We start from the raw sequence: 27463 nt of genomic DNA, 5'->3' as shown, positions 1-27463 counted from the left end.
AAGGCCGAACACTTCAACAACCGTATAATCAGGGAAGCTATCGAAATAGAAAAACACCCACATAGCATGAACAGGCGAGACGACACCTCCCGCCTGCCAGCCCTTTGGAAACCCGCCCTCATCAACAAACGAATCCCAAACATGAAGAATGAGACCAGGCCCACACTCACAATAGCCACACAGAATACTACCAAAAAACATCCACAAAGAAAACAACCAAAAACACAAACTGATGAGGAGGCACGACCCAGAACCAGAAGCCAGACTGCTAAAGCACAATCAGCCTCTTCAAAACCCCTCCTACCCTCACAGGAAACACAACCCTCCAAACAATCAGAACAGAACACCCCTCCACCAAATAATGACACACTTCCACCTAATCAAGACACACCCAAGCCCCCATTCAATCAGTTTTAATCCCCTACTGGCAGTTAAAACTTAATCCCCTACTGGCAGTTAAAATTTAATCCCCTACCAGCAGTTATAAGGAATAAAACAGCCAAGATCCCACACTACTCCTGGAAACACCAAACCTGAAGTAGTCAGCAGCAGCCTGAAGATGACGAATGTGACTTCGTCGAAACGTCGGCAAGACATCTCCAATTCTACGCGGGAGAAAACCCGAACAACTAGAGACATTATATATATATATATATATATATATATATATATATATATATATATATATATATATATATATATATATATATATATATATACACACACACACACACACACACACACACACATATATACATATACATATACATATATATATATATATATGTAATGTTATATTTATGCTGATAAATAAATAAAGGGAGACTAGTATAGATCTATTTCAAGCTATTTAGCTCTCATCAGCTAGCCATACCCATGTTGGGAATCGAACCTGTGCTCTATTGCCTCTCAGGCAGATGTGTTAACCATTGAGCTACAGAGCTCGACTCCTCATCAGCCAGCCAGGGTGAGAGGTATATATTTAAAGTCACAACCCCTGGTATGCCCAAATATGGGAGGAAGGTCACACTTCTACTCTCTGTCTTCGGCTCATCACAAGAGACCATATATATATAAGCTAAAAATGATATCATTGTATCTGTGTGAGGAATTACAGCTTGTGAGTTGAAGGCCTCTCTCAATTTTATTTGAGTAAACCAGTATGGGATTAAAGCAAAATATTCTATATTGAACACAAGGTAATTAACATCAAACTCAGTGTATCTATTCTTATAATATAGATGGCCAGCACCTATTAAGCACAGGAGAAGATGCCTATTTTAAAGTAACAGATGTGCAAACTGGAATGATTATCTCTTCTGTAGCTTTAGAGCAAATTCAAAGGTAATCTCTTTTGCCAAATTTAAATTTATTATTTTTTGTTAAATTCTATACTGTATATGAAACCGATTAGTTATTTGTTTTGAGTTTTGAAAAATGTTCATATATATTGTCTCAACATGGGACTCATAAGATGTGTCTCATAACATTACCTGGGGGAGAAATTTATGAATTTTGTGATCTGGGCTTTAATGTTTGAGAAATATGAAGATGCAAAACATCTAAATTACCTCTTTATCTTGGATACATTTGATTATAGTAATGGCTTTAATTTCCCAAATTATCACCCCAAATACAAATATGTTTCAATTTTCTTAATCTGAAACCACACTTTCTTAGCAACCATCTATGTTTTATTAAGCCCTGGAAAGTGTAAGTGTTGGCCAGAGTAAAGTTATGTAACATCAAATGATAACCAATTTTGGTTTGATAAACTTATTTTTGCAGATGTTTCAAGTGGGATGGACACATAGTTTTATCAGGAAGTCAGTCAGGAGAATTGTTTGTTTGGGATATACTTGGAGGAAAAACAGTAGGAAAAATTCCAGGGCATGCAGGTAAGTTTGAATATATTTTTTAAAATGCTTCTCGGTGACATTTCAAAACTCTGAAGCCTTTAAATATTAGATAAAATGCATACTCATCTTATAAATTGCTCTTGCTTTTTAAGGCTAATGTATAAAATTATTGATCTTGATAACATGAAGTAAGAATTCCAAGAATTTGTATACTGTAGAAAGAAGTTAAGGTCCTATTAAACCATTCAATGGAAAATCCAGAAGAATATTGGCTCATAAGGTTCATGACCTTTGTTATATACTAAAGTTTGGAATATTAAGAAATAAGCAAAACATTTTTGAAGCTATTAAACCAAGGATTGTAAACAATTCCAATCAATTGGGAAAAAATAGAGACAACTGAATCTAACTGCCCAAAAAGTTTAGTGAAATTTTAAGGATGGATATAGGAGGGACAAAAAAATATCAGTTTGACTTGAATTCATTGATAGGTTTCCCAATTCTTATGACTCTGGGCAGCCTTTAGCCTGAGTAGGTTCAGACTATTTTATGCAAACCAGGATGCATAAAAGCATCAGTGTATAGGCTACATTACAAAGAAATACACTGTTGCCTGCATCCTATCAACTAGGAAGGAATGTGAAATTTTACCTGTGCTCAGATACTACACTCACAATCCCCAGAGCAAACAATTTTTTAAAGCACTCTTTCCTTAGAGATAGGTTTGTGTCTGTTATGTTATTGGCTAATGCACTTTACATAGTTTGGAGATATTTTTATTTTAAAAAACTAACAGAAAGTGTCAGAAAACCAGAAACAATGTTGACCTCATTTTATTCTGCCTTGGCTTTGAGTGCCCTCTGAGCTTGGTTGTCTTCTTGTAGATATTTTATTAATCAAACTAGGTAATATCATCAGTGCTAGGCCGAGTGAGGTTTGCTCTCAATTTAAATTCTATTTAAACTTAAATAATTTTAATTATTAAACTATTTTTTAAATATTAAAACAGTATCTTCCCACTGTTGATGGGAACTTGGAGGTTCTTTGGAACTTGGAGGTTCTTTGGTTGGACTCTTTACTGTTAGCTTGTTTGGCAGTCCCTTGACTGTGGTATTATTTACTTCTTGATTGTTGGTCTGATGTTAATCTTGGAGTTAATATATGCTCATCTGAGTGCTGATTACTGGTGGGGAGATTTTTTGTTTTTGTTGTTTTTGTCCCATAGTATGTAAATATTGTTTATGTCTATGTGTCCATTGATAGCTAATTTGTTAGAGTGCCAAGCTTCTAGAAACTCCCTAGCATTTTTGGACTTGGCTTGGTCTAGGTTTGTCAGTTTCCTAAATTGAAACTATGGTTAAGTCTGTCCATATGTTGTGAAATTAGTTTCACAACTTCTTCTGATTGTAGTTGAAGTTCATGAATGTATTCTGCCAGTCATTTCCTATTGGTCCTACTTAGTGGCTGTTGCAGTCATTATACTGTATGTTGTAGATGACTTCTGATGAACTGACAGCAAACCCCATTCCTTACTAGAACTAATGACGTTAGGGTTAGGGTTAGTTTAAGTAATGAAACATTTGTAAAAACAAACAAACAAACTCAAAGAGCACTAAGGACCCTTCATTTCAACCCTGTACTTCAGATATTCTCCTTTATTGGTATGTTGACTTTGCAACTCTTTTTTCAAACTCGGAGACATTGGAAGACAATCAGGTCAACAGTTTTAGAACCATTCGCAAGTCATTCTTAGTTCATTGCTTACTTGAAATTCATCATTACTTACAATTTTGAAAGTACCAATCCCAAATCAGATGCTTGGAAAGAATATCCTGCCTCGCCAATAGAGATGCATGATATTATTTTTTACTGCTCCCTGTTTATTAATCAATAGTTTATAGAACAGATTCATGTCCCACCATTTTTAGCTTAGCCTGGGAGCTCTTGGTATATAATTTGTCACAATTAAATATGACAAATTCTATAACTTGTTTCTCAAAATGTAGATTTCATAGGTGCTGTGAGCTAACATCTTTTGTAGTTGGACTAAAGTTACGAATTGCAGTTAGCAGTTTGAGGAAAGTGGTTGCAAATGGTCAGTCTGATTGACTTGCATATGTATCTTCCTTAGGTGCTGTGACTTGTATGTGGATGAATGACCAGTGCAGCAATATAATTACTGGAGGAGAAGATAGGCAAATTGTGTTCTGGAAACAATACTATTAATATTTTAAACCAGAATTTTAAAAGGACTTTGCCTAAATGTAAAAATGCTTTCTATAGTTCAAACAGAACTTCTGGTCCCCTTCCCCCCCTCCATTACTGTTGTGTATTGATGAATACTCTAAAATGTTACAAATGTCTGTATGCTCTTACCTATTTACTGAAGTAATACTGTAACAGCTTGAGGTACTTGTCTTATACTCCTGTTGAAAATAAACTTATTTTTCAGTAACCAATATGTTCTAACTTGAAATCATACTACTCTATTGTTTCTTGTGTATGTTTGTCTTTACGTCAATGTTGATGCCTGGTGACAGCCAGAGACAAATCCCTGCAGTTTTCTTGGCATTATTTTGCCAATACTGCAATCAGTAAATGTTAACTTTATTAGGAAATTACTGTACTGGTTTGCCATTGCCTTCTTCATGGGGCTGAGAGGAAATGATTGGTCAAAGTGAAACAGTGGGCTTTGTGCCTAAGAATCCAGAGTCTCCTGCTTTCTAACTAACAGGATTTTGTTCAGTTTTAGGTACTTGGCAGAAATATTTTCCCTAAACTTCCATCTCAATATGATCATCAGTTTGATTGCTAAATCAATAACATGACAACTTTGTATTTTAGTTGGGAGTCGTCTTTTTTCTGATTTCATAAAACTGTTTGGAATAATTTAAATCAGCTGGCAGTTACATTATTTATTTATTTTATTTTTATGGGCTAGCATACATTTCTTATCAAATACCTTCCCACCTTCTTACTAAGTGTTATCTATATATTGCCATGATTTTGCATTCAAATCTCTCTATCAAGTGGCAGGAAGAAGTGGAGTTTAACATTCACATCCTCATGTACTAGGTCTGACCTAGAGAGCTCATTATTTCTCCCTTATCATTTTTTTCCTATCACTGACATATGGTACCTCTGTATTTGGACTGAGGAGTATTTCATTTACTAATAAATATTTAAATGAAAACAGGCATTATCACTTAGTTAAGTCAAGTGTTGCAGTTTAATCTCTGAGAAAGTTATCCATTGTGATGGTTTATTGGCCAGACCAAAACAAGAATCCTTTTCACCCTTCTCTGCAAACCAATATAAAATGTGCTTGCATACTCCCATCAAATGCTGATCTTTCTACATACTGTAATACTTATACAGTATATACTGTTTCAACATACTATTTCAATGAATCTCCCAAACTTTTTGGGTCTACTTAGAGGTAGTAGTGGTAAATATTGTTTATTTGCAATAACATTGTTTAATGTTATCATCCAGTTCTCTTAAACCTCACCTTCTAAGGTGATCAGTTTAACTGAAAAACATGTTATTAAATTGATCGTGCAAGTCATAATTCCCAATGATTCTTCATTACTATGTGCCAATAAACCATTCAACTTTTCAGATGTAATTTTATTTTAATGCAGATACAATTGCTAAGCAATTAAGAATTACATGTACTTCTCTGTATTATACCTGTGATAGAATTCACATATTACATGCCAGTATTTGTAACTTTTTTCTTCTGTCTAGCTGGCAGGGTGGGCTTATCTTCTAGCATTAAAGCTTGACATCCAACTGATAGAACATCAATAAACTGCTGATGGTTTCTAACTACAATTACTATATCGAAGGCTATCTGCTAGAGATAAATAAATTAAAAATCCTAATGACTAAGCTATTAAAATGTTACCCATGTCTAATATTTTTATTTAGGAAAATTGGTTAATGTAATAAAAGAAATACTATAGCCTACACTGATAATACTATATCAAGAGCCCATAAACCATATCATTGAGATAAAATGTTAACACTTTCACTGCTTCATTTATGATGGATTATATTGCAATCAGGAAGGATTTTGAGATTCATCAGCGCAAAATACTACCCATTTAGGAAGTGAATATATTTGCAACTTTATTTGTTTTAAGAGGATTAAGGCAACACAATATAAGCATATTAGAACAATTTTATAAGACAGCAAAAAGACAAACATTATTTTAAAATAGTTATGGAATGATAAATACAAGCTATGCTCAGTTTAACCAGCATGCTTTTTGTAAACAAGATTACTAAAATCAGTTAATTAACACTAAGTTATATTCTTACTGGTAGATGCAGTACAAAAATGAATCTGAAAAAGTACAAAGAGCAGCAGTATATCTGGATCAAAGAAAGCAAATACTAGATGCTTTCAAACATTGTTTTTTTCCATTTTTTAATGACAGAAATTATCCTGACCTATATAATACAACCCTATGAAAGAAGTATATGTTTTGTCAAAGTAGCATGATGAATATAGAATGCAAAATGCGAGCAAGGTTTTTCTTGAAATTCCCAGACATAATGTAATTATAAATGCTCAATGCAGCATCTCATGTCAAAGAAAGGCTCATGTGCAGAATGTAAATATTGCAAAGACATAGTAGCCATGTTTAGCAGTGTCTCAATTACAAATGCATCCAAAATGAATTTTAGACTTCAGGAATAGTATGATCCATCAAGCTTTTCATAATACTTGAAGCCATCCTAGAAAAAAAAGTTCACAATGTATTAGCCCATAATGGAATATGCATTCAAAATTTGCAGAATTACAAAAAGAATAACGCAAAATATTTGAATTATCTATAAATGAGTTAATATTAGATGGTTTGTGTAGAAGAATTGGCAGAGCTATGTGGAGGAATACAAAGACAGATCAGTTTAGAGTTCTACTGCGCCACAAACCAAGTCGTTGACACTTATCTAATGCTAATCAGATTCTGACCATGTTTGAAAATGTTCCTGTGTAATCAGTTAATTTTGGACCTTTGCACATAGACCTGTTTTTTCACATCTGACTGCTATGATGTCATTCTCGGAGCAAATGCATGCAAATAATTATAACTTTCATTAATATATGGAATCCTTGGTGCTTTCTGTGCTTGGTTGCTATCAAGCAGAAAAAATACCCTAATTGAGGAACTACAGAAGATAAACCACACCCTTTAAAATTGGCAGTGCTAGCTATTGTATATAAGCTGGGAGAAAACCCACATTCACTTGTATTGATTGTATCTAACGGAAATGAAACATCTGCAGGCAAACAACCAAACTCAGCACTAAGCACTCACAATTCAATCCTGAACTACATATATTCTCTTATATTAATATATTTATTCTTAAAAAGAAACTTCAAGAACTAAAAGTTTTTACATTTTCAATTATTTCAATAGCAAAGTTTAGATTCATTCCAATTTAATTGAGGAGAAAGTTGTTGGAATAAGCTACTGTTACCAATACAGACTTACAGATAGCGACTCTAATTGAGACTCGAAGTGAAACAATCATTAAGTGAGAAATAATGTGACCACAACTGAGCTTTCTGGCTAGAAATAGACAAGACTATTCAGTTTCATAGCTACAGCTTCTGTTTGTTCACTAACTATAGTCCTGTTCTTTAGAATGCTCAAGTGCCTGCTTACTATCTTTCACATATCAAAAGCAATATGTTTCCCAGAATAGAAATGTAGCTAGCGGCCACAGCTGTGCTACACAAACAGCTTACTCTCTCTAAACTCCCTCTTTAATCTCTCCACTCTGCAAGGTGGTTGGATAGGAAGAAAGCAAATAATTTCTGTAAGTAATCTTTCCTTGTCTGATCCTTCTTCCCCAAAAGATTGGAGAAGTAGGGGTTTCAAGGGAGTAAACTGTTTGCTCTTTTACACATCAAAAACAATGTGATTGCCTTGGTAGCAGGAAAGGGCCAGGCAAAGAAGAGATTGCCTACAGAAATCACTTGTTTTCCAGCCACCCTTGCAAAGAAGAGAAATTGAAGGGATTTCAACATGTTGCTTTCCATGTGCAGGAAATCAAAAAAAATTCTTTCTTGAAATCTGTTCAAGGGAAGAAAAAAAAATTCAGGCACAGGACAACATGTGCCAATAGTAATGTTGATCACACTTCTGAGGAACTGTTCCAATGGTCTTAAGTTGGCCATTAAGTTACCTTTTCAGCACTGTCAATGAAGAAGCGGTTAGTAAGAGAAGACTGCCTGCATTTTATATTCATTGTAAGTTCAATGCATATTATCCATCCTTTCAAAAGATAAAGAGCCCATATTTAACATACATTAAAAAACCCACTCATACCTTTTTATTATGTGTTCATAGATCTGGGAAGGCATGATAGTAATGGTCACTACATTTCCAACTGTTGATAATATGTCTGCAATCTGGGAATCCTGTGTAAAAGTCATAAAATTTTATAAACCTTTATAAACCTTGAAATTGTTTTATAACCACAATGGTTTTAACTTTGTTTCAAGGGTGAATAAAGTAGCTTATTTAGTAGTTTAAATAAAATATAGGCTAAAGATTAGTGTCAGATTATTTGAGAGATGAACGTTATCATTACATGAGCAAACTAACAGCAATAGAGAAAGCCATGCACACAGCTACAATTCAGCAGAAAAATGCAAATAGTTATTCCGGGAGGTGCAACAAGTACCAAAAGCAACAAGTACCAATTTTAAGGAATAATGTAAATAAATTTAATATGTTCCCAAACCAAAGGCAACAAACATTTAAGGCAATATGTAAAAAGATCGGGTTGTATATCATTACATAAGAAATAAAATTATTAAAATTATTAAAATTAATAAACACTTAGAGTAAAAATTTCACTTTGAAACTTGAACTGTTGACAAAAAAAGTGCAAAAATGCACAAAATGACCCTAGAAGTTAAGACAAGACCACAAGGGGATGGGCCCAGGGGAAAGATACTACGTGACTAACGCATGGACCTTTGTTTCAGCTGGGAAAAGTAGCAAATCATAAGGCAGCTGACACCAACAAGTTATAGCTTGCACGTGGAGTACCAAACAAATGAATAGTAGGGCAAAATTTTCTAATCAAAATGCATCAAGTACCAAATCCGAAGAGTTTCAAAGCAGTTGAGTTCTAAGGAACAATTGTATATTACTTATATTCTTACAAATGGTGTTTTTTGTTAGTTTAATTGATATAGGGTATCATATATTTACAGAAAACATCATTTACCTTCAGACCAATTACATTCTGTCCATTAATTTCACAAATGCTGTGTTCAGTAAGAAGTCCATTTCTTGCAGCAGAACTATCTTTAACTATTGAAGTTATTTTTCCATTTTTGAAAATAAAGCCAACATGTCCTGTACTGTCCTTGTGCATGATAATAGTCCGTTCAAAAGGCCTAGAAGAAAAATATTTATATTTCACTACTTATAAAATTTACCGAATATATTACTGAATCATTGTCCGCAATAAAATTAACTCCAAATTTACTGGTTGTGAAGAAGCATTTTCTTTTAAGTTAACAATATAGACAGTACAGATCTTACTATTAATATAATTCAGCTGATATACAATAATCCTGCAAATTTACCTGTCTCGAATTATCATGGAAATTCTCTCTCCAGAAACTTGTTTCAATATTTTATGAGCTTTATCAGAACTCCATCCAGCACAATTTTCGCCATTTATTTGCAGAATCTGGTCTCCAAATCGCAGGCCAGCCAGTGCGGCTGGGGTGTTTGCCTGAACCAGCTGAACAAAGACACCCTAAAACAATAATGTTGGTAAGTTTAGGTGCGTGTACATATAATTCCTGTATACACTAAAAGGAGAAATATACTAAACAAATTTATTACAAAATACATATTTGAATTTGATAAAATTTAAGCTAATATTAGTTTTCTGATTATACTATTAATTGTACTACTCATGAAAGTGTTTAATTTTTAAAAAGTTAGCAATTTTTTTTTACTCATGAATATAAGCTTTTTTTCATTTTTAAAAATATTTTTGCTGTCCAACTTATATATATTGAAAGTCATGTAACAGATTAAGGGCTGAAAAATAAACTATAAAGAATACATCTTTGTGTAACAATTTATATCCCATTTTGAATTCTAGCATAACATTTATTATACATACATTGTCCACTGACTTAAGACGAAGTCCAATTTTTCCTTCCTGATCTTTACACAAGATCAGTTCACGGAGCCCCTGCTTAATTTCTGCCCGACGAATTCCAACATCATTTCCAGTTACTGGAGCTACCATGTAATCTGATGCAGAAGGTCTTGCAACAAGCTATAGAGTACAAAAACATCCCCCCCACAAACAAATTAAAAATAAACACAAATCTTATTATCAGATATAGATCTTTGATGTAAATGAGTCAGTCCTATGTGTTCTGTTCTGTTAATATTTTTAGCATCTATAAAACCACAGTTATGACAAAGACTGAAGTAAATTCAAGCTGAGCAGATACATCCACGGTTTTAATGGAGCACGTGTAAGTTTTTTTTTGTTATGACTTTTTCTATTATAGGGGAGATAATACAGTAAAAGGTTTCCCAGCTTTCTTTCCCTTTTTTCATGAGTAATTCAGTCCCTCAAAATCAGTAAAGCCCAAATGAATCCCTGTTCTCTGTTATGACACTTACCCCCTGTGAATTTGCAGGAACCATTGTCAGGTTTCTCTGAATTTCCTCATCATTCAAACTTATACCCATATACTGGGCAAGTTCAGGATACAGTTTAGGATATAAATCTGAAAAAAGTTTTAAAAAAATTAACTATAATCTTGCTACAATGGTATTTTTGTCTCTTCAGTTTTACTTTTGGCAAAATCAACAGCATGCCTCATATTTCACTAATCTCATTCTTTGGGATTTTTAAAAACTTAACACACTAGTTGAAGGTACTAAATTCACTTACCTGAAGTTTATTTTCATACCACAACATTACATTGTCTTACACTGATTCTACACTACAGAAAATGGTTTTCTGCCTGAAAATACGACAACAGGTCACAAAATCTATACTGCAGTCCTTGTGTTCAAAATTCCAAACTGAATATAAACACTTGATTTCTTTTTATTTGATTTCTTTTTATAACAAATGTGTATATATAAACTGATACTATTGTTCTCTGAAAAACAGTAAAAACAGTGTATTTCAAGTACATATTATAAAATATAAAACAACATTTAAGTTTTTTCTTCAAAAACCTGCAAAATTCATTTCTTTTGAGATAAACCCAGAATTCATCAATAGATAGGTTTTCAAAGGTTAGAAAATAAATATATGCATGGATTATGAAAGTAAGATCACATTAAGAGCAAAACATATAACTATCAATTAAAACATTAAATCCTTCTACAATCAATGAAATTTATACAAAAGCATTTTTCAAATGCTTTCTTGTAGCAACTTACTTCCATCTTGTAAAATGGGTGCTGAAGCTTCAGATAGAATTGCTGGATTAGCTGGGTTTGAAGCAAAGGATGTCTGAGCCTATACAGAAATATAATTTTAAAATGTTATAAAGATTAAACTACATAAAAATGTAAAACATTTTAGAGTCAGATCTTGGTTAATGATCATTCATTAGCAACTGTTCAAAGTTACAGTAGTGCTGAGCATGAGAAACTTATGATTGATCTTCAAAGTCTGTCCATCCCAGCACCCCCATGATCACAATCTGGGCAGTTGACACTCAGTTTACACTTACAATGGTTGCAGGATCCCATGGTCATTTGTGATCTTCCTGCCAGTGTCTCACAAGCAAAGTCAATGGGAAAGCCAGCAGGGAAGATTACAAGTTGGTCTTGTTAAGTAAGTACATCTTTTTTTAGGATTTTGGGTTTTCAAGATTCTGGGAATTTTATTCTAGTGTACTTATGTGTTATAGTTAGAATGCAGTATTGCAGGCTAACTTTGCACACAGCCAGGAATTCGATCCTGACCAGCTCAAGAGTGATCCAGTCTTCCATCTTTCCGAGATCAGTAAAATGAAGACCCAGATTGTTAGGGGCAATATGCTGGTATTTGCAAACTGCTCAGAGGATGCTGTAAAGCACTATGGAGCGGTATGTAGATCTAATTTTAAGAAGCAATTCTCCAAATAAATAACTAGATCTGAATAAATAGTAAGAACTTTGCCTTTTTATTTTATTTCAGTGATTGTTCTTTGATAAAAGTTATCAAATTCATATAAGCAAGATGGGAAGACAATAACTTGGACAAGGAGATTTTGATCAGAGAAACAGTGAGATAAAATGTTTATCCATCACATCTTAAAACATTAAAACATTTTTGAAGCTAAAAATATAAAGCTTAAAGCATGTCCCACCCTTTTTATGCATAGCTGACTATAATATCATTGTATCCAGTTTCCCCTTCTATTTGGCTTCTAAATGTAAAAATATTAGATGGTGGGCTTAACTACTGTAGTAGGCAACAAAAGCAGTGTGAAAGACCGTTGGCTTACCTGAACGGTCGTTCTCGGGGCACTGCGAAGAGAGCCCAAATGCTGGGTTAACACAGCCTATCTGCCCTTGGACTGAGTGATGTTTTTCTTGACCACGCCTCCCTTTGCCTGCACATGCTCAATTCGAAAACGAAGGAACCGTCCTGTAATCAATTACAGTCAATACAGCCACATCGTTCAAAATACAAACACCGGGGTGGGTTTGGGCTCTCTTTGCAGTGCCCCGAGAACGACCGTTCAGGTAAGCCAACGGTCTTTCTCCAGTGCACTGCTCAGAGAGCCCAAATGCTGGGACATGCCCAAGCTATTGAGTCCCAGGGTGGGGAAGCGCCAAAGCCTCTGGCATTTCAGCCACTCTTTGTAATACTCTTCTGCCAAAGGAGGCTTCGGCTGAGGCAAAGGTGTCAATCTTATAGTTTCTAATAAAGGCCGTGGGGGAAGCCCAGGTGGCCGCTCTACAAATGTCTAGGATAGAGGCCTGGGTTGCCCAGGCTGCAGACGTTGCAGCACTCCTGGTGGAGTGAGCGGTGATTCGTCTCGGAGCCGTCTTGCCCTGGTGCTCATATGCCAGTTTGATGCAAGCACGTAGCCAACGTCCCACAGTGTGAGAGGAGACCTTGCGGCCCAGGGACGCAGGGAGGAAGGAGACAAAGAAAGCCTCTGACCGGCGGTAGTCCTTTGTTCTCTTTACATACGTGCGCACGGCCCGTCTCACGTCCAGCTTGTGCCACTCACGCTCCTTAGGGTGAGAAGGATGGGGACAGAAGTTGGGCAAAATAAGTTCTTGAGTCCTGTGAAACAGGGAGTTAATTTTCGGAGCAAATGACGGATCAAGTCTCAATATTACTCTGTCCGGGTGAACTCCTCCCTGACAGAGAGCGCAGCAAGCTCGGCTACCCTGCGAGCGGATGTAATGGCCACCAGGAAAGCGGTTTTGATGGTGAGGTAGCGCAGACTGGTCTTTTTTAAAGGCTCAAATGGGGCTTTGGTCAGGGCCTTAAGCACAAATGGAAGATCCCATGACGGATACCGGTGAACAGTTGGAGGGCTGATGTTCGCTGCTCCCTTGAGAAAGCTCTTGATCTGGGGGAGCTGACTCAGCGAGCGAGAGGAGCCCTTTGCCAGGATGGTAGACAACGCTGCAACCTGGCGTCTGAGGGTGCTGACTGCAAGGCCCTTATCCAGACCCTCTTGCAAAAAGTTTAGGGTCTGGGGGATCGAGGCTGAGGAGGCCTCTATGTTCCTAGTCTTGCACCACCGTGAGAAGGCGGCCCAGGTGGCATCGTAGATTCTAGTCGTAGAGGGCTTCCTGGACGCTTGGATTGTTCGAATGACCTGGTCAGAGAATTTTTGCTTTCTCAGGAGCTCCCCTTCAAGTGCCAAACGGCTAGCTGCAGCCACTGGGGCTCCGGATGGATGATGGCCCCCTGGCTGAGGGCAATCTTGTCCCGGGGGATTCTCCAAGGTCTTTGAACTGAGAGGCTGACCAGGTCTGCGTACCAGGGCCTTCTGGGCCAGAAGGGAGCCACCAGAATGAGGTTTGCCTTTTCGGTCAGGAGCTTGTTCACCACTTGAGGGATGAGCGGAAGTGGAGGGAAGGCATACAGAAGTCCCTGAGGCCACGCTGATCTCAGAGCATTTGTTCCCTCCGCCTGGGGCGAGTGGTAGCGACTGAAGAAGCGTGGGAGCTGTGTGTTGTTGTGTGTGGCAAACAGGTCTACCTGTGGCTTGCCGAACCTCCTCACGATCTGCTGGAACAGGTCCGGGTGCAGGCGCCACTCCGAGTGGTCGATGCGTTGGCGGCTCAGCCAGTCTGCTTCCCGGTTGCTTACGCCGGAGATGTGATCTGCACTGAGAGAAGCCAGATGACGTTCCGCCCACCTGCCCAGCGCTTCTGCCTCGAGCATGAGGGCCTTGATCGAGTGCCCCCTTGCCGGTTTATGTGCGCTTTTGTTGCCACATTGTCTGTCATCAACAGTACATGAGCCCCTCTTACTAGAGATGCGAACTTTCTCAGCGCTAGGCGAGCTGCCCTCAGTTCCAGCCAATTGATGCTGTGGGCGGCCTCCCTCTGAGTCCATCGGCCTTGGGCTAGGTGGCCCTGACAGTGGGCGCCCCACCCCAGGAGGCTGGCATCCGTGGTGACAACTAGTCTCTCCGGCTCCTTGAACAGGCAGCCCTTCCTGACTGCCTTGGACCTCCACCATGCCAGAGACCGGATCACCTTTCGTGGGAGCCGAACCCGCCTGAGTGAGTTGCTGTTCCTGGCCCTCTGCACTGGCAGCAGAAACCACTGCAGCTCCCTGGCGTGAAGGCGAGCCCAGGGAACCACCCCCAGGCACGAGATCATTATCCCTAGGAGCTGGGACAGCTGAATGATGGGTACCGACCTGGCAAGGCTGCAGTGCTTCACTCTGCGTCTCAGGTTCGACAGCCGGTCTGGCGAAAGAAATACCTGGCAGGAGGTGGAGTTGATGACCGCACCCAGGTGCTGTATACAGGTGGATGGTCGGAACTGGCTCTTCTCCATGTTGACAGAGAAGCCATGGTACTGCAGGGTCTGCACAGTTAGAGAAACATCGCGGTGTGCCTGCTTGGTGGTGAGAGAGTGAATGATTATGTCGTCTAAATAACATTCCAGACGAACCGGATGGTTGCGGAGATGAGCTGCTAGCACTGCCAGAATTTTGGTGAATGTTCTGGGCGCAGATGATAGCCCGAAGGGAAGAGCCCTGTACTGGAAATGCTTCCCTTCTGCGTAGAACCTCAGGAACCGCCTGTGGGCCACATGGATGGGGACATGCAGGTAGGCCTCTTTGAGATCTATTGATGTCAATAGGTCCCCCTCCCTCACACAGCCCAGGATGGAGTGGAGTGACTGCATCTTGAACCTCTTGTAAGCCAGATGCTGATTTAGGCTCTTGAGGTCCAAGATGGCCCTCCACCCCCCTGAACTTTTGGGCACTAGGAAGAGGATAGAATAGAAGCCCCTCCCCTGCTGATCCCTGGGGACTGGCTCTATCGCCTCTATCTCTAGGAGATGGCAGATTTCTGCCCTCATGCGTTCCCTCTTTTCTGGGTTCCTGGGGGTAGGGCAGTGGATAAACTTTCTTTGGGGAAAGGATAGGAAGTCCAGGAGAAGGCCCTTGCGAATGGTGTTGAGGACCCACTTGTCCGATGTTATCTCCTCCCACCTGTCGGCATACAGCCGTAGCCGACCCCCGATGGGGGGATCCCTGTGACCGTCACTTTCCCTTACGAAAGGGCCGGGATCCACCACTGTTGTTTCCTCCTCCTCGGAATGGTCTCCGAAAGGAAGACTGGGATTGGTTGGCACGAGCCCCGAAGGATCTGTCTTGGTGCCTATCCCCCCCCTGCCTGAAAGGGCCTCTGATAGGAGGAAGGGTGAGAAGATTGCCCTGTTTCCTGGCTCCTGTAGGGTCTCTTACAAAAGGACCCCGCCCCTTTCCGGTCACCCCTTTTAAAGGTTGCCGGAAGGATCTTGCGTTTGTCCTTGGTTTCGGTGACAAACTTGTCCAGGGCCTCTCCAAACAGAAAGCCCCCTTTAAATGGGGCCGATGCCAGCTTCCATTTAGCCTTCATTTCGGCCTGCCAGTGCCTGAGCCATAGGAGGCGGCGGGAGGTGATATTGGAAGCTAGAGCTCTGGAAGAGAATTTTGCTGCTGTCAAGGTGGCATCCGCCGAATACTCGACAGCGGTAATAATCTTGGTTAGCTCATGGCGCCACCTAGATTTCCTGGGCGGGGGTCTGGACCTGAGTTGGCGCAGCCAGAATAGGGTGGCCCTAATAAAAAAGGAGGCAGAGGTGGATGCCTTGATGGCCCAGGCAGACGCCATGTGTGTTTTCTGACATGCCTTTTCTGACCTCTTATCTTCTGCCTTGTCCCTCTAGGAGCTCAGCTGGCAGGTTGGAATTGGAAGTCAGAGACACGACTGGGGCATCTACTTCTGGGAATTTGAGGATTTCCTCCATTTTATCTTCTACTGCATATAGAGTTCTATCCCCCCCACTGGGGTTGGTCAGGGTGCCCGGCTGTAGCCACTGGCGCTGTACCGCGTCCATAAATAGGTCTGGCACAGGAATAACCTCGGGAGTTTCTACTGTCTCTTTGAACAACCCATGCTTAAGATCCTTGGAAGTGGAAGCCTGAGAGGCCTCAGGTCTGGAAGTGGGGCCTAACTCTGTGGCCGTCATGGCTTTGTGCAAGATAGACTTGAATAATGACGGTTGAAACAGGCCAGAGAATTTTGGCTTCTCAGGGGTGGGGTTTTCGTCTTCGGAAAGGGCGAAAATCTCCCCTTCTTCCTGCTCAGAACTTGATAACCCAGAGTGAGAGGGGCTTGAAGATGGAGAGGATACAGGCTCCTTAGAGGTGGAGGCCCTAGGTTTGCGTTTCTCCTTTGGGGCCTTGCCCTTGCGAGAGCCCTTGCGCTTAATGCCTTCAGCTATCCCTTGGGAGATGGCTAAGGCAATTACCTCCCTCATTTCATCCGAAAGAGCAGGACTTTTTCCCCTTTTTTTCTTTTGCTTACTGGGCCTGCGACGGCTAGGCCTGCCTGAGCTGGATCCACCCTTCCCAAAGGGGGAATTCTGGACAGAATCTCGTTCCTCTCCGATGGAGGAGCTAGGGGAGTCGGGGTACCCCCAAGATGCTTCAGGAGATGGATCCCTGGATGCATAGTTATCCCCAGACAAGAATTCACTGTCCCTGGGGGATTGGGCCTCACGATCAGGGGAAGCTGACTCCCTGCTGCGACGGTCTGGGCTAGGTTCTGGCTGAAGGGGCCTTGAAACCTCCCTGGGATCCACTGTGGCTCTTGGAGAAGACCTTTCAAGTGAGCCTTTGTGCCCTTTGCCTTTATTTACAGAGGGATCCAGCTTGCAGCGCTTGCTGGAGGGCCCCACCTGATCCCCTAAGGCCTCCCTGCATTCCTCAGCCATTTCAGGTCCCCACGAGGCCTGGAAGATAGCTGGAGTTGGGATGGGCACGCGCTGGCCTTTGCAGTCCAAAAGCGCTGGCAGAATCTCCAGGAGGGAAGGGCCGCCTTGGGGTCAGATTTCCTTCCTCCCACCGCCCTCGGTTCCCCGAGACTTAGCTTATTTTCCGGAGGGAGAGACTAGCTGGCTTCCCAGACTAGCCCCCAGCCTCCCCGCGGCGTTCTGCAGTCGTTGAGGGCTCGCTGAGGCTCCGTTGGCTGGCTGGGCTCTTCTTGCTGCCTTGTTCCTCGCACGCTCTGAGCTCTGCCGCTCTGCCCAGTGAGTCGGAGCGATCCAAAATGGCGGGGGGTGCGCACGCAGCCGCTTCCCGCTCTTTCCAGCCCTGAAAGGCGCGCGAAGGCTCCAGCCGTCGCTGCTGTTGCCGGGCAAAATGGAGCAGGCGAGGGAATCCTAGCAATCCGGCTCACCTGCTTTAGAGCCTTCTCAGAGCCTTGCTGGACTTTTCCTCCCCCTGGGACGCCCCTGTTCCAACAGGGAACTTGGTTTATCCCACTAATTGCTCCCTTGCTAGCCAGCCCCCGCTGTGCAAGCCTTTTCAACCCCCTGCAGTGCTTGCAATTAGCAACAGCAGGGAAAACCCGGCAGCCCTTCTCTTAAAGCGACGGAAGCCTCACTGGAGGCAAATAGACAGACCTGATGTAGAAGCGTGATTTCCTCTATCTGAGAATTTAAACGTGGTCCAAATTGGGAAACTTTTTCCAGCCTTTCTGCTCTTAGACTGGAGCTCTCCCAAAACAGCCCTAACTCGGGCGGACTGAGTTTTCGAATTGAGCATGTGCAGGCAAAGGGAGGCGTGGTCAAGAAAAACATCACTCAGTCCAAGGGCAGATAGGCTGTGTTAACCCAGCATTTGGGCTCTCTGAGCAGTGCACTGGAGAACAAATGTGTTTACAATCTACTTCTATGTGTATCATGATACTACAATGATGATAGAGAGATAAGGAGATATAAAGGACCACCAGTTTATATGTCCACATCACAATGAACTTTAACTTTAAAAAAATTAGGGTTCCTCCACTTTTCTACCAGGAATTGAAGCTGGTATAAATGGCCTTCCAGTATTGAAATTTTGATTCAAGATTACCCAGTCATCTTACTGACATTTAGACTTTAAACCCGGCCACTGGACATCTCATCTAATACTAATCCTGCAACAGAACTGTTGGGCAAAGTCTCAATGCAGTAAAAAGATCTCATGCAACCTACACATTTCTCAGGAAAGTCATCGCCTCTCTCTAAATTTTCTTCCTGTTTTCATGTTCTTATCTTATACTTAACACCAGTTTAGAGATAAGGTTATATGGCACCTCTGTCAGTCTTTAAAATCACCTCTATTATTATTTATACTGATTTTATTGTTTTTCCATTTAGAGGAAGGTCAGTGCTAATAAAAGAAAAGTTTATTCTTTCCCCTGCAATACTACATTATTTCAAGAAATCTAGTTTTAAAGCTGCAAACGGGCCTTAGAATTAGCTTCCACAAGTAACCTGTGCCAGGATTACATGTCAGGAATGGGATGACCTGCCCAGAGCATTCAATCTAAACAATGCTTGATGAATTCATATCTCTGGTAAACCAGAAAAAATACTATCTAAAATTATTCAAAGGTATGGACAACCCCATTCTGCTCACCAGGCATAAACAGATTAAGAGAACTATTCACATCAATGTTCAGCTGAGCAATTCTAAATATGAAAATGTTCAATTTTTTAAACAGGATAACTAAAAGAGATTCAGAAAAAATGTGGGGTTCATGTCTCCAGATGATTTTGGTTATGCATATGATTAATCTATGTAATATAATTAATAAAACTTAATATTTATATCACAAATGCCATATTTTAAACTACTGTGATACTTCAGAAATCTCAAAAACCAAAACCCACAACGAAAGTTTATTATAAAATGTCATACCTGAATTACTTTGTCTACCTTCAGGTCTTCCAGAGAAGGATACAGTGACATTTTTACTGGAAGAAAAAAGATTTTAAATAAGCAATTTAAAAATTTCAATGTCCAAGTACAGTTCAAAAAAGTTATCAACAGTCACAATTTGATATTCATCATTTTTTATTTCTAAATTATTAATTTATATTTATAAAAAATTACTAAATTATATATACTTAATCTTGAGTAACATGGAGCACAGTGGATCACATTAGCATGCTGCGTTGTATATTAGCCAGCCCATGTTTGTGGCTCAAGTACTGTCTTGGATGGGTGAGCTCCCTCTCCTGCCAGACACAAAAGGAGTCCTCATCCATGAAGCCCTGGGCAACAGTGATGTCACCCTCTATCCTTTCAACCCAGAAGTCTCTTAGTACTTTTGATATGAGTGAGATGTGATCTTGAATAACAATAACTTAAAATATCCATGCTTTATATGTTTAAATTTAAGCTGAAAAATTAACAGTTACAACTCATGCTCATGAGTTACAACTCATTCACGGTAATAGAGTATCTGGGGTGCAACACTTTTAAGTAATTGATTTGACTCATTCCAGCACTTCTTTGAGTCATGTCATTCAGACCTCTGTTTACAGTATATAGCTAATTTTATAAATAAACCATTCCCAATATTCACATCTAGGAAGTGCTGGGTTGAACCTGAGTTCAATGCTGAGTAAATCAAACAAGTACAGAATTAATACTTCCATCATTTTAAATTAACTATTTTCAATATTTTTTTCTAAAAATGAATAATATTGTATTATTCTGACCAGACTGAAGCAATGGAGAAAAAGAAAACATATGTGCATACATGAACATATGTATATCATTCAAAAAGTACTGCTCTGGTATTTCTGCTGGCTAAGTTAATCTCTATCTGGGCTTGCTCCAACTCTTCCCTCAAGTGCTGGTTATTTGAAAAAGAAGAAGGAACACAGATTCTTCAAAGTTAGATCCTATTTGACACAGCTTTCCAAATACTTCAAGAAAGCCAACAAGCATAGAATTAACAGTAACTTAGTAGGTATAATTTAAGAGGATTATGTAAGGCTTTGATAAATTCTTCACCAAAGCTCCTGATGATATACAGTGGCTTTGGGAAGTCTCTTACAGGCTAAAAGACAGAAAGGGGGAGTTGAGGAGAGAGAGTTCTTAAAATGAATATAAACATTGGAATCTCCAATAAGTTCAATTCTTTTTAACTTGTTCCTAACCAACCTAGAGTTAGGAATGAACAGCCTAGTTTTCTTGGGGGAAAACCCAAATAACTGAGCAATCAGGTCAGTTAGGCAACATGAACCTCAAATCTCAGATTTTGGACAACAATGAAAAATACAGGAAAAGGTTTTGTTGCTTTATTTCATTGCTGGTTAGGGTCCAGAAGACTTAATGAAGGATGTTTTTGGCTTGTATAACATAAGTTGGTTATACTTTCCAAACTAATTGAGAGGCATGGAAAAAGTGAAGTATGTTCAGCAAAAAAAAATCCTAACTTTATATTCACTGAATTCACACTGACAATGACTGACCAAGAAATGGTCTTAGGTTTGTAGTAAATTGCAATCTACTAACTGTACAAAAAGGATAAATTGTACATTAGAAGAAGGATAAATTACTACCTGTTACAAAAAAGGGTAAATTGTACATTAGAAATTATCAGAAAAAGAAATGAAAATATGCTACTTATTATTTCAGTTATTTTTCAGTTACAGACATTATAATAATAACCAACATGGGATAATATGCTCATTTTTATAATATCTAAAAGAAAATTTTCACTGGATCCCTTTATTTTAGCAAGAAAGAAGAAACAGTGAATATATTAGAGATGTATAAAAATACTTTATGCATCATGTAGAAAAATGAACAAGTCTTTTAATGACCCTGGGCCTGTCACTTTCAGCCCATCCTGCCTCATGTGACTATGAGGGAAAACAGGAACAGAGAACACCCTGTATACCAATCTGAAGTCATGTACAAAGGCTGTATATGAATTTTAAAAAGTAAATAAATACAGGGTTTGCCTAACAAACTGAACAGAGAACAGACTCAACATACAGTGGGGCAAAAAAGTATTTAGTCAACCACCAATTGTGCAAGTTCTCCCACTTAAAAAGATGAAAGAGGCCTGTAATTGACATCATAGGTAGACCTCAACTATAAGAGACAAAATGAGAAAACAAATCCAGACAATCACAGTCTGATTTGGAAAGATTTTTTTTTGCAAATTATGGTGGAAAATAAGTATTTGGTCACTTACAAACAAGCAAGATTTCTGGCTCTCACAGACCTGTAATTTCTTCTTTAAGAGGCTCCTCTGTCCTCCACTCATTACTTGTATTAATGGCACCTGTTTGAACTTGTTAGCAGTATAAAAGACACCTGTCCACAACCTCAAACAGTCACACTGCAAACTCCACTATGGTGAAGACCAAAGAGCTGTCGAAGGACACCAGAAACAAAACTGTAGACCTGCACCAGGCTGGGAAGACTGAATCTGCAATAGGCAAGCAGCTTGGTGTGAAGAAATCAACTGTGGAAGCAATAATTAGAAAATGGAAAACATACTAGACCACTGATAATCTCCCTCGATCTGGGGCTCCACGCAAGATCTCACCCCATGGGGTCAAAATGATCACAAGAACGGTGAGCAAAAATCCCAGAACCACACGGGGGGACCTAGTGAATGACCTGCAGAGAGCTGGGACCAACGTAACAAAGGCTACCATCAGTAACACACTACGCTGCCAGGGACTCAGATCCTGCAGTGTCAGACGTGTCCCCCTGCTTAAGCCAGTACATGTCCGGGCCCGTCTGAAATTTGCTAGAGAGCATTTGCATGATCCAGAAGAGGATTGGGAGAATGCCATATGGTCAGATGAAACCAAAGTAGAACTGTTTGGTAGAAACACAACTCGTCATGTTTGGAGGAAAGAGAATGCTGAGTTGCATCCAAAGAACGCCATACCTACTGTGAAGCACGGGATGGCAACATCATGCTTTGGGGCTGTTTATCTGCAAAGGATCAGGATAACTGATCCATGTACAGGAAAGAATGAATGGGGCCATGTATTGTGAGATTTTGAGTGCAAACTTCCTTCCATCAGCATGGACATTGAAGATGAAACGTGGCTGGGTCTTTCAGCAGGACAATGATCCCAAACACACTGCCCAGGCAACGGAGTGGCTTCGTAAGAAGCATTTCAAAGTCCTGGAGCGACAGCCCCAAAGCATCACTGCTCTAAAGGAGATCTGCATGGAGGAATGGGCCAACATACCAGCAACAGTGTGTGCCAATCTTGTGAAGACTTACAGACGTTTGATATCTGTCATTGCCAACAAAGGATATATAACAAAAGTATTGAGATGAACTTTTGATATTGACCAAATGCTTATTTTCCACCATAATTTGCAAAAAAAAATCTTTCCAAATCAGACAATGTGATTGTCTGGATTTATTTTCACATTTTTGTCTCTCATAGTTGAGGTCTACCTATGATGTCAATTACAGGCCTCTCTCATCTTTTTAAGTGGGAGAACTTGCACAATTGATGGCTGACTAAATACTTTTTTGCCCCACTGTAGTTAAAACTATGAACTTTGCTTCCAAAATAAATACATTGTTGGCAAATCACCTGGATTATTTTATGGAGAAAAGTTCATGGAAGATAAACTTATCAGTGGTAACTGTTCATGATGGTTTTGTTACTTTGAACAATAATTATAATAATTACAATAAGAATACATTAGAAGCAATTAGCTCTTCTGACTTTCTAAATTGTTAAAAATGTTTTATGGGTTAAAAATATTTCCTGCTCCTTTGAAGAAGTAAAAGGCAGTATATGAAATGGACTTTTTTTTCAATTCAAGATGTGCCATCTACATACACTTTTCAGAAGTGTTAACTTGAATCATAACTCTAAAATCTTCTGCTAGGAAGCAGAATTTAATTTCAGACTGCATAAACTTGTGCAATTAGAGTTAATCTAAAACTATTACTAGTAAAAATATATGAAAATAATGCATTATTGTATTTTTAACATAACTTTAATAAAATAAAGGGGGAAGTACTTCAAGCCAGCAAATGCTTTGATTCTGTTCCATGACAAAACACTGTATGCTAAATCCTGTATTACTGGGAAAATTAAAAATTCATTCTCAGAACTTAAGCAAGGGGAAGACAACCTGTTTGCTTTCCAATTACTTTATTTCAACCTCATCAAACTTTTCCAACATGATCAATGGCAAAAAGACTGTGAGTTCGAGTTCAAGTCATCTCACACCTTAGATTATTTTTAACTCATCAAATTCTTCCAGCATGATCTATGACAAAATACTGTATGAGTTGAAGTTCAAGTCTCCACAGACTTTAAGGTTATTTTAATCCATAAACCACCTTTCACACTAAACCGTAACGACTAGATCCACACAATATACTAAACCAAATCGTATTAAGCTTTAATATGTATAAATCACGCCAATATCGATTCGGTTCCTATGACTAACGGATGGTTATGGAAATCCAAGGCACACACCTCCAGGTAAGGGAAACCAAGTCTCACAAAAAGCACAACCACTTCCTTCTTTCCCGTTTACGCAAACATGCTACGCAATGAAACTCCAAGTTCTCCTTCAAGGCATCTTCGCCGTTCGCCTCAAGAGTGTCGGCAAGGCTTCCCGACGGCGCCCATAACGAGGCCCCAGAGACCCTCCAAGCGCCCGCCTCCCTTTCATTTTTCTTTTTGTCCCCTCCCCGTTTTTCTGAGCTTCCGTTCCTCGCCAAAGGAGGAAGCCGGGGCCCAGTTCACCACCGCCGGCTCATAAGAACGGGACCCGAGCCAGGTTCCTACCCTTCCTTCCCGCCTCCAGGGAGTTCAGAGGGAAGGGCTCGCGTCCCGTCCGGACGGCGAACTCTGAGCCGCGAAGGGCGCGGTCCTGATCGGTGGGAGCCTTCAACTTCAGAGCAGAAGGCGTGGACAAAGGAGCCCAGTTTTTGCCAATCCGGAGGGGCGCACACCTCCCTGGTCTCCCCCTCCCCTCTTAACGTAACTGGCCTTTCTCCCTCTCGCCTAACTCTCGTTTATAGGCCGACTAGGGCGCAGCCTTCCCGGCTCCCCCTTCCTTTGTCGGGAACCTGCCCTTCAAAACCCACGAAGAAACCTTGTGGGCGCGCGCCAACTTCGGCCCCACCGCCTTGCTGCCCTTTCCGCGCCGTTCTCTCTCTCTCTCTCTCTCTCTCGCGCGCACACACACACACACACACACACACACACACACACACACACACACACACACACACACAGGGGGAGGGGGCAGCTGAAGGACGAGGTACTCACCGGCGGCCGGGCGGGCAACGGTAATAAATCTGGAGATCGTTAAGCGCAGAAGAGGCACCTCCTGCTCTGTTTCCCGGCGCTGCTTCGCGAAGACTGAAATGAGCCAGGCGGAGGAGGCTGCGGGTGCTCATGCGCCACTCGCAGGGCCCTCGTGACGTCTGACGAAGCCGCGTAGGGGAGAATTTGGAAGGAGTCGGGTGGCTTGAGTGGTTCGGCGTTGTTTGTTTTGAGAAGTTGAGCAGTGAAGGAGTTCCCCTCTTCCCTCCGGAGTTCCTCAACCAGCGACGGACTGATACTCTGAAGAAGTAGAGGCCGAACTTTACACTTATATGTGATCTGTTCTCTACCCTGGAAAGAAAAAAATCAGAATCGTCTAGAATCGGAATTTGGCGATTCAGATCTTTCTTCCGACATCTCATTGAAACAACCGAGGGAAATCTGAAAAAAATCATCTTTGGGACAACCATGACCTCGATGACTATCTACAGACTTTTAGCTATACAATTTGGTATGAACACCCTTTGAAGGATGCGGGAGTAGGAATGGATTTCCAGAAGAAGGAAAATTGCCAGGAAACAGGAACACTACTTAGGTGACCCTAAGGACACAGATAAACCCCCAAGTGTTCTGCAAGGAATATAAATCCATCCATTCCCCACTATTCTGTCAGAGCTGAAGAAGCTTCTTGGATGAGAAGCGAAAGGTCTTCAAAGAAAAAACGAAGTCCAGTTGCCTCCTGAAAAAGCACCCTTGGGACAACCATTACCTGAATGACTGAGAAGCTGTACAGACTTTTAACTGGGGAGGGGGGGGGGTGTCGCCAGCAGATTTCCAGTGAAAGGTCTCAGAAAATATGAGTTTTAAACTGACAAGGCACTAAAAGTCTTCACTGTATTTTTGTGAAACTATACTATTATCAATATGCTGATAGTACTTGATTGATCTTCTGTGCCTGTGCTTGCTTGGATTCCGTGCACAATCTGGGGATCCTCTTGGATTCACAGTTCTTGCTTGAAGAGCAAGTGACACCTGTAGCCAAAAGGACCGTCACAGAGTTCTGTATTGTGTGCCAGTTGTGCCTATTTCTGGATTGGGGGTCTTCTCACAATCACTCAAGTCTTGGTCATATCAGTAGTTAAGGCAACAGACTAGAAACTAGGAGTCTGTGAGTCTCACCTTAGGCATGAAAGCTACCTGGGTGACTTTGGACCAGTCATTCTCTCAGCCCAACCCACCTTGCAGGGTTGTTGTGAGAAAAGCAGGTGGAAAAGGAAGCATTAGGCATGTAATAAGGGCACTATAAAAATCTAATAAATAAACTATTGCAATGCACTCTTCATGGGGATGACCTTGAAAACTATTTAGAAACTTTCATTTGGTCCACAATGTAGCAGCAGAGATATAACAAGATTATGTCTTGTTAAGCCCATATAGTCTGGTTAAACCCATATGTAATTCAAAGTACTTCTTGTCAGTTATAAATCCTTCACCAAGGGTGCCTAATCTTTTGGGCATCAGGGACCAGTTCCATGGACAAAGATTTTTCTATGGACTGGTGTGTGTGTGTGTGTTTGTAGAGTGTGGTTTTGCATGCTACCTGCATGCCACAGATTGGAGCTTCACTTGTTTGTGCCCTACATAACATAGGATTGGGTTATCTATGGGACTACCTGCTCTTGTGGGAATTTGCTTTTATTTCCAATAAAAATGTATATATCAATATAAAAATAGAAGATACTAAAACTAATTCTGAACAAAACTTTTCTCAGGGATACAATGAGGCTAAATTATATAATCATACCAATTGGTAGTAGAATCAAAGATATGCAATTATTCTGTTTTTCTTTTAGAGAAACGGTATAATATAGTCAGAAAAAAAAGACATAGTAAAACCTACAAAGATTCAAATTAAAATCCCTCATAAAAACCTCCACTAAAATTCATCCAAGTTCATCCATACAGACTAGTTACTATAATACAAAGACATTCCACTTAACACAATCTCATTGGAGTTTACATCTCATAGGCCACCTCCATTTTAGGTCCCAATATTCTGGCATGTTTCTCTATGAATACAGAAAAACCCATGTATATCACATCATACAATCCATATCACATGGAGGAATTGGCTTGAAGTGATGTAGTTGATGGGGAGGATGTGTTTGGCAGCAACTGTATGATGATACTACTTATTTCCACCTGATCCCTGGGCTTGATGCCTGGTCTGCCTCACTGCTTGGTTGGCAAGGGAAACAAACAATTTCCTTTCCACCTTATTTTTTTTTTAAATGAATTAGTTCTGCAGTCTGTGCACAATCACGATTGAAACCCCCTCCAGCTAAACAGGAGTCTTGAGGTGCAGCAGAGCAGCAAAGTGACTAGGTTGAGGGCTTGTGGTGGCTCGGGCTTCCTGGAGCAACTATTTAGAGGGAACATTGCCCACAGCTGTTTTTGCACAAGTTTAAGAGGGCTAAATTTGTCTCGTTGGTGGTGGGGGGAGGGAGTGATTGGCCGAAACTCCAGTTCCATGTCTTTCTGACCCACGTGATTAATTCAGCCTCTGAGATAAACATATTGTGTGAAAGCATCCGTGCCTCGATTAACACATAAAAGCCCACAAGGGGTGGGGCTGGGGCTGGTCGCGAACCAAAAACGAGCTAACTAAGCCGAGTGTGGGTTGCTCCGCAGAGAACAACCCACGCTGCTGTTTCTCTCAAGGCTACTTACTTGAGGCTCGCATTGGCAAATCCAGGGCGGTGCGGCAGCAATCCTAAACTCCCA

At 40.5% G+C, this 27463-nt stretch overlaps 2 protein-coding genes across 5 annotated transcripts in view; one reads left to right on the top strand and one right to left on the bottom strand.

Annotated features, from left to right (window-relative positions):
• NSMAF (neutral sphingomyelinase activation associated factor) overlaps positions 1-6208 on the top strand; it is a 47928-nt gene extending 41720 nt beyond the window's left edge. The window contains exons 29-31 of the mRNA XM_032223370.1: positions 1242-1344; positions 1789-1898; positions 3991-6208. Of these exons, the coding sequence (XP_032079261.1) occupies positions 1242-1344; positions 1789-1898; positions 3991-4085 (308 nt within the window). The 3' untranslated portion in view covers positions 4086-6208. The remainder of the gene's footprint in view (positions 1-1241; positions 1345-1788; positions 1899-3990) is intronic.
• SDCBP (syndecan binding protein) lies at positions 5981-24866 on the bottom strand. 4 transcript variants are annotated; one of them, XM_032223371.1, is made up of 9 exons: positions 24683-24866; positions 19311-19366; positions 11321-11399; positions 10547-10653; positions 10032-10190; positions 9481-9656; positions 9117-9288; positions 8207-8298; positions 5981-6605 (listed from the first exon to the last, which is right to left on the bottom strand). In XM_032223371.1, exons 2-9 carry the CDS (start codon positions 19359-19361, stop codon positions 6551-6553), a joined length of 891 nt encoding a protein of 296 aa, XP_032079262.1. In that variant the 5' UTR covers positions 19362-19366; positions 24683-24866; the 3' UTR covers positions 5981-6550. The 4 variants fall into 4 exon arrangements, with proteins under 4 accessions (XP_032079262.1, XP_032079265.1, XP_032079264.1 ...); XM_032223374.1 differs by lacking the exon at positions 24683-24866 and adding an exon at positions 24507-24530; XM_032223373.1 differs by lacking the exon at positions 24683-24866 and adding an exon at positions 24197-24328.
• Between the last annotated feature and the right edge of the window lie 2597 nt (positions 24867-27463).

This window comes from Thamnophis elegans, chromosome 8 (assembly GCF_009769535.1).
Source record: "Thamnophis elegans isolate rThaEle1 chromosome 8, rThaEle1.pri, whole genome shotgun sequence".
In the NCBI taxonomy this organism is placed as follows: Eukaryota; Metazoa; Chordata; class Lepidosauria; order Squamata; family Colubridae; genus Thamnophis; species Thamnophis elegans.
The sequence above is the reverse complement of the archived record's forward strand: the minus strand, read 5'-3'. Positions and strand labels throughout refer to the sequence as shown.